This window comes from Podarcis pityusensis (genome assembly GCF_964106645.2).
Source record: "Podarcis pityusensis genome assembly, chromosome: 8".
NCBI lineage: Eukaryota > Metazoa > Chordata > Lepidosauria > Squamata > Lacertidae > Podarcis > Podarcis pityusensis.
The window spans coordinates 58527918-58541676 of NC_138033.1; the positions used below are offsets into that span (position 1 = coordinate 58527918).

Sequence of the window (13759 nt, forward strand, 5' to 3'; positions counted from 1 at the left end):
TATTGCAGATGAGACCTAAGGTTGTGTCTATTACAAGCTTGGAAGCAAGAGACAAATACGCTTTTATAAAGCTTTATTTTTAAGTGCTTTGTGGTCTATAGGATAAAGTCAGCACCGTGCTCATCCTTTCACTGTGCTCTTCAAAAGTAAATGGACACCTTTTCATATTACAGGTAGTGAGGCTAAATCAGAGAGGCAGTCTGTGGTTGAGCCAGTATTTAACCCAGATCTTCCAAGCATTTTTCCAGCAGCATTTTCTACTCAGCCTACTGTGACCTGCTTCCTGGATGCATAGACAGGCTTCTTAAACAGAGGCTGCTTCGTTTCTCCATAAGTTTGCTCAGTTTTTTCTTTTTAGTTGGGGCTTTTCCTTCCAAATGATGAAGCACACAAACCCATTTATAAAATGTTGCTGTGTGGCACAAAAACACTGATGTGTTCCAGTGTTTTAACATAATATTGCTGTATTGCAGGTTGTTGGGCTTTGAGCAGAAGAAACCTGGGTTCAAATTTTCACTTAGGCACAAAGCTCAGTGGATGACCTTGGAATAGTGACTGTGTGTCTCTGTTTCCATCTCATCTCTCTCTCAGCGTACTCTGCTTTGCAGAGTGGTTGTATGGATAATGTAGGTTATTCTTTGTTCATGCTCGTAAAGGTAAAGGTAAAGGGACCCCTGACCATTAGGTCCAGTCGTGACCAACTCTGGGGTTGCGGCGCTCATCTCGCTTTATTGGCCAAGGGAGCCGGCGTTTGTCCGCAGACAGCTTCCGGGTCATGTGGCCAGCATGACTAAGCCGCTTCTTGCGAACCAGAGCAACGCATGGAAATGCCGTTTACCTTTCCGCCGGAGCGGTACCTATTTACCTACTTGCACTTTGACGTGCTTTTGAACTGCTAGGTTGGCAGGAGCAGGGACCGAGCAACGGGAGCTCACCCCATCGCGGGGATGCTAACCTTCTGATTGGCAAGTCCTAGGCTCTATGGTTTAACCCACAGCGCCACCCGCGTCCCTATGTTCATGCTCATAGGCCATTGCAAATAATACATATAAAATGGCTGTTAATGTAACATTAAACATGAGCAAATATACTTCTTATTTAAGATAAGAATGAAGTTAAAATAAGTCCTTGACCTATCCAAGAATTGATGGTAGTTCTCTTAAATTAATGAATCGCCTTTTTTACAACCCACAGCCTTGCAAGATGGTTGTGAAAATAAAACAGGAGATTTCCTTGTATGTCACTCTTTGAGCTCTTTGGTGGAAGGCTGGCTAAATGATGAGAAACAATAAATGGAATATTGAATCAAGCGTTGAAAAAAATAAGCCTGAGGAACCTCTATTTTTAGTATGCATTTTAATTTGTTTTCCTTCTTACATGAATATTGAGTCTATATTTGGCATCACGTCACCCAGACAAGAAATAGGTGTGATAGAACAGTGATTACCTAATTAATGCCTTCATTATGTGAAGCAGCATAATTTGGACAAATCAATAATGGTTTTTTTAAAAACGTTACTGTGAGATAAACAACAGTAATTAAAATTTTTAGGAGCCTTTATAAAGAAAAGGCAACTTGACTTGGATGTGCAAATTGAGCATGAAGCAGTGACAATTATAAGATTGCAGGGAGATGTTTACAGAGCAATCCTGTTAACAGCATAGATAACCATTGGACTCCTCCCCATTGTTTATCCACAGTGCTCAGCGGTCTTTGTTCCAATGACTGTCCGCGAAAGATAACGGTAAGTATGCTACTAAAGGTTGTTGCTATTGAAATGATTTGGTGTCCTTAATCTAAAAGGCAATGGACAGAGATAGGGGAGGATAGTTTAACCCCCATATCTTGCATGCTAAGGGCTATTATGATAACCCAATATGTTTCTTCCTGAATGAAAGAAGCTTAACTTTTAATTCAGTTGTATGTAGAGTTCAAAGTCCACTATCTCCATTCCTCAGGCAGTCTGCAAGATCTTGCCCATATGAAAAAGGTGAAGGAAGGCTTCAAGACTTCTGCCAAGAGATTAGAAGCAAGGCTCCAAAATGTTAATACAGTGGTGCCTCGCAAGACGAAATTAATTCGTTCCGCGAGTTTTGTCGTCTTGTGATTTTTTTCGTCTTGTGAAGCAAGGCGTCGGGAAAGTTTTGGAAAAGCTTCAAAAATCACCAAAGTCTTTAAAAACCTCAAAAAAGGCTACCACACCGCGTTCTATGAGTTGCTCCTCGAAGTCAAGTCGCAACTGTATTAACGGTGTTAAGAAAAAGGAAACAAACTTGCAAGACGTTTCCGTCTTGCGAAGCAAGCCCATAGGGAAAATCGTCTTGCGAAGCAGCTCAAAAAACAAAAAACCCTTTCGTCTAGTGAGTTTTTTGTCTTGCGAGGCATTCGTCTTGCGAGGTACCACTGTAGAATGATAGAGTTAGAAGGGACCATGAGGTTCATCTAGTCCAACCCTAGCAGTTTAGAAATCACAGCTAAAAAATCCCTGACCAATAAAGCCACCCAACCTCTGTTTAATAACTCTCAACAAAGGAGAGTCCACCAACTTCCAAGGTAGTCCATTAACTGTCAGACATCTCTTACCCTCAGAAAGCTCTTCCTAATCTTTGGTTGGAATCTCCTTTCTTGTCATTTGAATCCATTGGTTTAGGTCCTGTCCTTTGGAGCAGCAGAAAACAAGATTGCCCCATCTTCCATATGACAGCCCTTCACATATTTGAAGAAGGCGATCATACCACCTCTAAGTCTTCTCTTCTCCAGGCTAAACATACCCAGCTCCCTCAACCTTTCCTCATAAGGCTTGGTTTTCGTAAAGTTATGCTTTGCTTTCTTGGTCCTTTGTTTCCTTATGCATTCTGAACTCCCCGCTCCCCTTCAGCATCCTATTTCCCCCCCTACTCACTCTGTCACACAATGACACTTAAAAGGCACCCAGATTTTAAAAGCAGCCCACAGTGCAAGGTGGGCAGTGAATGGGCTGCCTTTTCCACCATGGGAGATGGAGAGAAAGCCCCAGTGCACATGCAGGCTCCATTGAGCACCTGTGCACATGTAAAAGTGTTTGCTAAATCACAGCGCTGGTTATCCAGCATGAAACTTTGCAAAGTTTGCTCTGCCTTTTTCATTGACCATGTTCTATCGTGTGCAATGAAGCCTCTGAATAATAAGCCTTGAGCAAAAATTTTAAAGCAATAATTTTGAAAGGCATGTCAGCAAGGCCCAATTTGTGAGCGCTCCTTTCAGACTGACTCGCTTGACAGCTGGGTTCCCCAAGGCACGCTGTAGTTGAAACATTTGCCTCTCACTTATCTCCTTTGGACTTTGTTTGAGGATCCAAATCTTCTTGAACGGTTTGCCTTGTTCTTTATTCTCCCTTCCCAAAGGTACCGAATCTTGACACTTGGGGTGGGGGGAATGAGCAATGTTCTCTTTCCCATATGCTTTGTCCTTCTGACTTGTATCCACGTTTGTATTAATCTCCCTAGGAGGCATATGTGAAGTTAATAATGATTTTGACTTCAGAATAATTTATTTATAGTACCAAGCAACGCTGCCTTAAATGAATACGATAAATGCACCAGAATCCCCATGCCTACAAAGCTCTTGGGTTGGGGGAGGTGGGACGGCAAGCCCTAGAAATGCTCACCCTGTAAACAGATCATTTGGAGCATTAGAGCTGTATTGATATTCAATAAATTGGTGTGTACTGCATGGCCATATGTAGACTGCAAAGTTCCACCTGGGGAACTAAAATATCAGACCCACAGACAGATAGCATCTGATACTGCATATTGTTAAGCACCAAAGACAGATTTGGCATCTTAATATGGGCAACTTCTTGCCCACAGGTTTACAGTTTAAAGAAAAGATATTATCTATATAAAGAAAGAAGGTAGGAGAGGGAAGAGGTAAATGAAGCAAATCACGGGAAGGAAGGCCTGAGCCAAGAGAAGTATTTAAGGATGGTTGTGGATGGAGCAAAGCAGATGTTATCAGACAGTGCAGGAGTGGGAAAACTGTGGCCCTCCAGATGCTACTAGATTCCAGGCCCCATTATTCCCACCTTGCATAGCCAATGGTCAGGGATGATGGCAGCCCAGCAGCAACTGAAAGGGCCACAGGTTCCCTACACCTGAGCTAGGGGCAGCTATGAAAAATATGTCCCAGTAGATGACAGTGATTGAAATTCTGGACTCAGAAATAAGATAGGTGGTGGCCAGGTAGAAAGACTGAGAAGACCAAAAAGGTGAAAGAAGATAAAACAGACAGAAAGGAGCGAGAGAAATGGACACATTTAAAAGATATGTAGGAGAAGCTTGAGCAGAACATGATTGAGCAAGTCACAACAAAGTGAAATTGTGTAACCAAAGTGATGCTCAGGAGACGAATGGAGTAGCAGACTTGAATAAGGCAAAAGCGGACTCCATGGTACCCCTTCCAGTGCTAAAAGAGAGAGGCCCACTAATAAAAAGCCTGGAAAATGGTTGCACAACCATTGTGTTTTTCAACTTGCATAAGCCCTTTTCCTGGCATCTGCTCTTCTTATCAACTCTCAGCCTGCAGTCACTCATCTTTTAGACTTGCATTAGCTGATGAGAATAAGTATCTTCCCTGGAAACATTTGCTGTTTTCTGCATCATTGGCTAAAAAGAACTCCGAACATTCCTTTTCCCACACCAGATTGGACTTGCAACTTCAAATGCTGTTATGCTCATTCAAATCGACGTCAGAACACAATGACTAGGTTAGTTCTGGGTTGCTTTGGAACTGCTGTCTTCTCTTTGCAATCACAGTACATTCAGAAGAGCACGTACAGGAGCAAATTGACAGCCGTATTGTTAGTTTGGTAGGGAAGGGTAGGCACCCCTCGTGGTTATTTGCCACATGAAAACAAAATTGTATTCTAGTCTCAGAATATCAAAAATAAATCATTGTAGAGTTCCCAATATTGCGCAGATCAAAATGAGTCTGCAGTCATTTCATGGTGGGGTGTGTTTTTTTTCTTTCCTGATTTTTAAGCTTTGAAAAGAAAAGGGGAAATAATCCAAGTCATTATCTTTCATTCCAGCCCTTCGGTGTGAATCAGCCTGGACCTTACATTATGTATACCACAGTGGATGCCAATGGATACTTGAAAAACGGTTCAGGTAAGACTTATTTCTGTTGACTACTTTCACTGTGAGTTTCCCAATGTGGGGCACACCAGCATTGGTTGTGGGGGGATGTCTTCAGAGAAAGGGAACCAGTTGAAGAAAGTGGCAATTGCCTGGATTCACCAAACCCTCCATGTAAACATAAGAGCATGGCAGGCAATGATAATCCCATAAACCAGTGATTTTCGACCAGTGTGCCATAGCACCCTGGGGTGCCTTGAATGAGAGTCAGGGGTGCCAAGTGCAACACTGGCCTCTGTCCGTCTCCTTACATTCTGCCTCTGATGCCCTCTCGCATGTCTGCCTCCCAAAGGCTTGTGTGACTATTTACCTCACGTTCACCTTTGGCCAGTCTCCATTGGGCCACTAAGGCTGGGGGTGTCCTCTTCCTAGGCCCCTGGGGGGTGGCGTGAGGACCAAGGGCGGCAGTGGCGGTTGCTGCTCAGAGGATTCACTAGGAGAGGGGAGAGGGAGGAGGCTGAGGGAACACTCCGCAAGGGAGGATGCTCAAAAAGGGGTGAGGGGCTGCTGGCTCTGCAGGCAAGGGAATATGGACAGGATATCCTGTCTATGCAAATTTGATGCTTTCTTGAGAGAGCTGGCATTCTTAAAATAGTGGTTCAGATATTAGGCAGCAGAAGCAAAGGAAGAAAACAACGAAATAATCTTGACTTAAGACCCATTATGGATCAAAACTAAGATACTTGAACTTAGATTCCATTGAAATCAGTGGAGTACGTAAGTCAGAACTGAAGTGTGTCTCACTAATTTCAGTGGGTTCAAGTTCAGTTAACTTAGTTACCCACAATTTCTACCTCTCTTAAGTTTTGTCCCATCAGCATCGTATTCAGCAAACATATTTTAAGAACCTGAATCGTTAAACGAGAAAACAGTGACAAAAGATGGATTTATAACAAATAGGCATCTTTCAGTTTTTCTGTTGTGGGTGCTGTGCTTTTGTTGTTGCCAGTGTAAGGAACAAATAGTAGCCAAATCTCTTTAGAAAAAAGAGAGTAAAAAATAAAATGTCATGTTTGCTGTTATCCTGCCCCCTGCCCCACAAACACACACACACTTGTAGCTAGCTAGACTGTTGGATGTGAGCTAATCAGTCTAGAGTGTTAGTGTGGAAACACATTGAAGTGTCTCCCAGAGTTGTGAGTTTTTGCTTACTTGGAGAGCCGCCATGGCTAGAAAAATGGTCTTGGGTGTAGAGGAAAACAGCTTTGACTGCCTAGCAGAGTTATTGTGATGGTTGTTGTCGAGGGAGAGCATTGAATGATGGAAGAGATAGAAATGTAACAATCTAACATCAATAGCTGTGGACATGTTTTTAGCAAATTACTTCGAAAGATGTTACCCCGGGGTTAACGCTATCAATTTCTAAATCATTTTCAATTTTTATCTACATTTGTTTTCCTAGGGAGTATGTTGTTGTTTAAAGGCCCTGTCCTGTCTTTTACACAGCTCTGCCTGCTTGTTTCAGACTTGAGTCCCCTTGATAGTTAATTTGCTGATAGAAGCCCACTTCTTTACTAAGAGCCAAAGGTAATGATGACCCATGAATATACATGACTGTGCTATAATTGTATTCTCCAAGAGTTGTGACTTTAGGCAAATGGGTCCCCTTTTCTCGTCAGAAAAGTTATGTGCCCTTTTTTTTAGGAATGGGAGAATGGATGAAGTTTTTTTCTATATTAAAAAAGCTAAGTTGTTAACCTCCTTATTAGGGCAAGGATGTACACATTTAATGCAGCTTTGAATGAATGTATCATGACCTTTATTTACTCTTAATTGCACTCATTGGGTCTGTTTATGCAGTCATGACTTCTTTTTCTGTTTACTTTTTCACTCTGCTGGTCATGAATGATAATGGGGTCGGTGCAATCTCAGGCTTGCAATCCTTAATATTTCAAGGGAGCTGATGCCTTGTAAACGCACACAGGGTTGTGGAACAGCTGGCTGCAGGTACCCATATAATTAAGCAGATTATAATAAGCATCTCATATACAGACAGGGTGGTCATATTTTAACTATTCAGAACTGGCAGCAGACCGGATCTCTGCATGAAAACTGTCAGTCTGGGTGGTTTTATAACCATGTTGGCTTTTAATAAATGAAAACATTTTTAGCACACAGATGGTAAGGAAAACCTGTCCCTCTGATAGGAGGACAGAGGGGGAGGTAGAAAACTAGCCTGGAGGTTGTACCAGCAGAGAATTCAGCTCCCTGGGAGCCAAGCTTGTCTAAACTCCCAGCAGACTGACATACATAGACTAAGTAGGGCAGGCCACAATGATCAATAACAGGGATCTTTTGAGGACCCAGCCTTTTTACATGGATCCAATTTGGATGTTCATTAGTTCCAGTTATTGCAAAAGCCTGTGCAACTTGTGACATGCCATCAGACATGTGACTTGTGGATTTTGCCCAGGGGTCATCCAGAATCTCTCTCTCTCCAATTTCCTACAGGATTTCTGTATGAAATCACAAGTACGAGCCATTTGTGCTTCTAAAATACCAACAGCTAATGACCATTCACAGCTGCTGCCTTCTGGGGTCAGTGCCGTCTGAAATGGCACTGTCATATCTAGAAGGGAAGGCTTGTGGCTGGCTGCTAAAGGGCTCAAGCCTCATGATAAGAGATACGATGACTCCAGCACAGCTTAGATGGCAAAGAAGCATGTTTTATTCAAATGGATCAAACCCCAGACAACGAGTGTTAGTATGGGTGAGGTGATGAATCATACATCATTTCTTTCCATAGTGAAAACGGTAAAATGTTGCCATCTTGGTAGTTTAAAAATCCATACATCTTATAAATCTATCCCCTGCTTCCTCAGTGTTAGCAGAAACCCAGGTTCTAATCTATATTCTGTCTGTTTTGAAAGTAGTTGACACTTAATTCGTCAGAGCAGAATATGAATGTTTAACTAATGATTGCAGCAGAGGTGAGGAACCTTTTAAGCTTAGCGAGACAGATCCTTCACTCAGCCACTCGCAGGAGGTCACTTTGGTCACCTGTCAGTCTCCTGTCATCAATGTGGCCCACTTTTTCCTTTGTGATGTGGCCTGTGCACTGCAAAGGAAATTCCCAGCCAGTCCACATAGGACTTGAAGTCACTCTGCTGATGAATACTGACTTCCTTCTCCACTTTCCCAAACTCCACTTGGGACCAATCCCATCAGGAATTGCATTTAGCACCAAATTTTAGGAACAATAAACACAAGCCCCACTTGCCAAAGAGCAATCAGGATCATATTTTCAGGCTCCCAATTGTTCTCTTGCAGTCATATCTTTATCAACGATACACCTGATGTTGTATATAAGAGCTTTGCAATCTGTGTGTCACTCCCCACACTCCTCCCAGGGCTGGAAAGGGGTTAGTTTAACGTTCAATTTGCTAGTAAAACTGAATTACTGTGTCGCGAAACGATGCATGTCACCAGCATGAAATGTTTGGAAAACACTATTGTATATGATGTCAGAGGTGGATCTGCCTTAGAAGGAAACAGCCACATGGGCCTAACTGCTGGGCCTAATTAGACTCACAGGTCAAAGGTTCATCACTGCTGGTTTGGAGCATGTACTGAGAATACTAGGTTAAACTTTGCTAGGCTCTTTCCAACATCACAGGTGGTTCAGAAACAACTTAATTCAAAGCTGCCTGAGCAGTTCTTAACTCTGACCTGAGGGTCAAAGGAGCCCTTCTACAAAGAAACTCTTAAAATAAGGAATTATTTGTTTTGGAGCAGGTCTAATTGCATTTAGCAAATAACACTAGCAAGGCACCATGTAGCTTCAAATCATCCGAGGCCTTTTAATACATGATACAAATATGTCAGATATATATATAACTCCAGATACCATGTGTAATGTAGTGAATTCTCAAGAAAGAGAAGCTGGTGACCTAGATGCCAATAAAGTAATGTGGGGTGTTAGTCTAGCACTGCAGCTAGCCTGCAGTCAGTGCAAGGAAAGTCATTATCCTTAAGCAATAATTGTTAGGAGCTGGTTTGGCAACTATATTAACTTGGAGGAGAAGAGGTCTGTGAATGCTGCTCGCTAACATGAAATGTTCATGAACGATGAACTTTCATTTGAACCAAAAATTGTAGCCGTAGATAACAAAAAATATTTCTTTGTGAAAAAGGGCTCGACGAAAAGGGTTCTGGTATAATAGTTTTCTTGTACGATGGTCTGTCATTTCAGAAAAGAAATGCTACCAACTTGCTTGCAGAATGTATGTCTGGGCATAGCATTTTTTTGTTGTATGTTTGTCAATAAAATGATGTTTGTGTTCTATATGTTAAACATATTAAAGACTCAGTCTGTGACCAACATCTTCCGTACAGCATAGCCTAGAGGGAAAAGTGAACTTTTTGCTCTAGCTTAGTTATGCCTTCTCAATATCCGTCAACCTACACTGTGCAGACGTTCATCTCAAACACATTTTTAATGCTGTTAACCTCCTTGGGCACTTCACCAAAGACACCAAGAAAGCCCATCCTCTAGGAGATCAGTTCCTATAGAGATGTGAAGCACAAGGTGCAAAAAAGTGACATTTTTCAAATCAGGGCCTAAATAGAAAGCCTTGTGGTTTCTTACGTTATAAAAGAAAAACAATTAATATTGTGTACCCTAAATTTTCCAATGTACAATTCATAGTATAATTAACTTTTTTTAAAAAAGATTGCAGGAGGTCAATCTTTTGCATCCCTCTTTTACATAGTAATGTATAATTACCTTCAAAATTTTCTGTCCTTTTCATTAAAAAAATCATGTCTTGTTAGACTTGAAAGGTGCAGCTGTGGAGTCCTTTCAGAACTATTTTACAGAATAGAATAGTAACAGTTTTATTTGTTTAGCTATAAGCCATAACAAAGATAAAAGATACTCAGAGCTGAGCCACAAATTTGACTCCTAATTTCCTGGTTGCCAACACAAATAGGGAAGGTAACACAATTTTCCTTGTCCAACAGCAAAAGACAGTAGTTGGGGATAATGGTGGACTTGTTAAGTTGTCTGGTGATAGATGTTTGACCTACCTAATTCCTTCCTCCAACCAGAAATCCCAGTAGCACAGGAATTCGAAAATTAGCCCCATGGCATATGACTATTTATAGTCACAGCCACCATTAGAAAAACTAGATGTCGCTGTGATGGCTGCCTAGATAAATATTTGTAGATATATTACTGTGGTCAGCAGAAGGAACCAGAGGAACTGCTTGCCCCAACCCTGAGAACCTGTAACCATTGTTGGACTACGGCTCCCATCATCCCTAACCATTGGCCATGCTGGGCAATGCTGATGAGAGATGGAGTCCAGCCCAACCAGATGAACCCTGTGCTCTTGATGGCTTAGGGCAGTGGTGGCAAACCTTTTAGAGACCGAGTGCCCAAACTCCAACCCAAAAACCACTTATTTATCGCAAAGTGCCAACACGGCAATTTAACCTGAATACTGAGGTATTAGTTTAGAAAAAAACAACTCATACATTAGGGTTAATGTAACCCTTTCCATTGATATATAATTTTATGGTATAACTCAGTGCTTTTTTCTGTTAAAAATGTTTAGGGATACTCTCGTTTTGACTCAAGAAAATCGGGGAAAATAAATACAGTTCTAATTGGGGAAATTAAATACAGTGAATTTCTTCTCCCGTTAAATTCACAAAATGTTTAGGGGTTTGCATCCCCCTGTGTCCTCACAGAATAAAAGCACTGGTATTAGTCCAAAAAAAGTAGTATTATGAGCCGTCAAACCTTGGAAATACACTTTTTCCAGAAGGTGCACTGGAGGGCTTGTACTAAGAGCTTCTGGGGGATGGGGTTGTCCTGAGTTGTTGAACTTTTTTGGGGGGGGGGGATTGCATAAAATCGTTCAACACCATCACAGACTTACACCAATTGTCTCCACCACAACAGCAGCCAGTCGAAAACAGCACTTGACACAGCCACCAATCACATGCACTAGCGACGCAGGGAATCTCCTGCTCCTGTCTTTCAGGAGCCCAGAGGGGCCGGAGAGACCATCCGCCTAGTCCATGGGTAGGCAGACTAAGGCCCAGGGGCCGGATCCGGCCCAATCGCCTTCTAAATCCGGCCTGCAGACGGTCTGGGAATCAGCGTGTTTTTACATGAGTAGAATGTGTCCTTTTATTTAAAATGCATCTCTGGGTTATTTGTGGGGCCTGCCTGGTGTTTTTACATGAGTAGAATGTGTGCTTTTATTTAAAATGCATCTCTGGGTTATTTGTGGGGCATAGGAATTTGTTCATTCCCCCCCCCAAAAAAAAATAGTCCGGCCCTCCACAAGGTCTGAGGGACAGTGGACCGGCCCCCTGCTGAAAAAGTTTGCTGAGTCCTGGCCTAGTCCCTTTGTGTGTGCGCGCTCTCTTGCTCTCTTGCTCTCTCACCCATAGACCCATTGCTTCCATGCTCCCATCCCCCCCTTCCATGCTCTACAGAGTGTTTCCCACCCATAATGGCATGGGGGGGGAGAGAAGCCACCCACTTTGCAAACACCCAGCAACAGTCCTGCTTTGGCGACTGCACGCATGCCCACATAGAGGGCTCTGAGTGCCCTCTCTGGCATGCATGCCATAGATTCGCTACCACTGGCTTACGGTCATAGTTGGCTTGACCCCACTGCAGTATCTTCTAGTATCTAAAGTTCTTATGCTTTGTGAAGCAGATCTTCCCAGGAGCTGGGGGAGTTAACAGTGTGTGAAGGTATGTAGGTGGAGGAGTGATAACTTCAAGTTGCAATAGAGCTCAGCCCAGAATTAAAGCCTTATGATGTATAAATATTGATGAATTTGTGAGATTAGTTTTTAAATATTAATGGCCTGTTGTTTGCAAGCAATATTATAGTCAGCTTCTTGAGTGTCAGGCTTCGGTGTCGCTCTTCAACCTTGCCATCAAACAGATGATGATTAACTTATTAGCGCCTAGCATTTACTAAGCACTGAGCAATAAAACCTAGAGTAATAGACTATTCCTTTCCTATGGCTTACAAGGAAAGGAAATTTTGTTTCGAAACAAACACAGATATGAAATTAGTTCATCATCTTACCCCAAGCTATACATTAATAAATTATAATTAAAATAATTCCTGACATTTATATCTAGCATTCAGGGTGTTCAAAGTGTTTCGCATATGTTGTTCCCGTAATCCTTTCAACAGCCCTGCGAGGCATGTCTATATTTTCATCCCTGTTTTGTAGGTGTGAAGCTGAGCCTCATAAAAGGTGAGCTGTCCTGAGGCCGCCTGCTGAATTGGTAGCAAATGAACTGAGGGTTTTCCTTCATTCCCAATGCACTGTGCATTTCGTTATACTAAGAATGCATTTTTTTTCTAATTTAAACACAGGACATAGGTATGCTGATGGCTTGTGTCCAACTATGTCCCACTGAGCAGACTCTTCAAAATTAATGGACTTAAGTTAGAGTCCCTTGATTTAAATAGGTCTACTCTGAGTATGTTTTATTCAGATAAAACCCCTGTGCATTTTAGTGCAGATTAAAGAACTTGCTTGACAGTTTCCTTTTTAAAGTTTTTGTAATTTAAGCCCTCTCTCTGAAGATCAGCGCTCACTTATGTTTTGGTTCTGTTTGGCTAGAAATTATCACCTTCAAGTATCAATCACCCAGCTGAAACTTGATTTATTTTCTGAAATGAAGGGGGATTAGGCAGGGTTTCAGCTTTTAAACAGAGCTTCTTGCATTTTGAGAAAGACTTCCTAAGTGTCAAACTAAATATTTGAGGGAAATCAATTATTTGTAGAACCAAGATTCATTCAGATGCTCCCGTGAGCAAGGAAGGCATACCATCATCCGGGACAAATTCCAAAGTAAACGTAACTCTGCTAGTTTAAACAACAACAGGCAGAACAACAAACGAGCCCTGTGGCACCTGCACAGTGTTATTGTGGCATCAGGGCTGCCATTCAAGCTTTTAGACCTCCGGCCTATACTGTGATATCACCGCATTCAAAGCGCTTTGCAGAACGAATTGCTGTCGAATAAAATTCCACCGCCCCAAGGACTGTGCTGCTTAATTCCGATTACAGAAGACTACAATGAGCAGCTTCTATAAGCATCTGTCATTCTCCTCTATTGCCAGAATTCTCCCATTTGTGCTTGAATAGCAGGGGACCAGCAAAGAAACCTGAAAAAGATTTGAATTATTATTATTATTATTATTATTATTATTATTATTATTAGGTTTCCTAAACTATATTTTTGGCTGCAGTTTTCCTGTACTATTAAGAGAATTCTTTTCAGACTTTCTTTTCCTAACTAGTTAGGAAGCTGTGTCTATAATGTTTCAGAGAGACATGACTAATCACTGTTAAATTCTGTAACATATTAACCCCGTGGCTCTGTCCGACAAGCATGAAAGGGCCGCAAGAGCATATCTCTGTCCTTAGCTCTGGGATCATTTTTCTTCTTGATTCATTGCTCTTTATGTCCAGATTCAAACTCGATTCCGCAACCAATGCCTTATCACGGAGTTTTTGTTCTTTGCTGGCAATTTTTAACCCTCCTTGGCAGTCTGGCCTTTCACCTTCTGCTGAGCCAGCATCTTCGTTAGCCCTT

General features: G+C 42.0%; 1 protein-coding gene across 1 annotated transcript in view; it reads left to right on the plus strand.

Moving 5' to 3' along the window:
- ITFG1 (integrin alpha FG-GAP repeat containing 1) overlaps window positions 1-13759 on the plus strand; it is a 120956-nt gene that overhangs the window by 83171 nt on the left and 24026 nt on the right. Inside the window, exons 13-14 of the mRNA XM_081015532.1 lie at window positions 1702-1745; window positions 5070-5148. Of these exons, the coding sequence (XP_080871658.1) occupies window positions 1702-1745; window positions 5070-5148 (123 nt within the window). The remainder of the gene's footprint in view (window positions 1-1701; window positions 1746-5069; window positions 5149-13759) is intronic.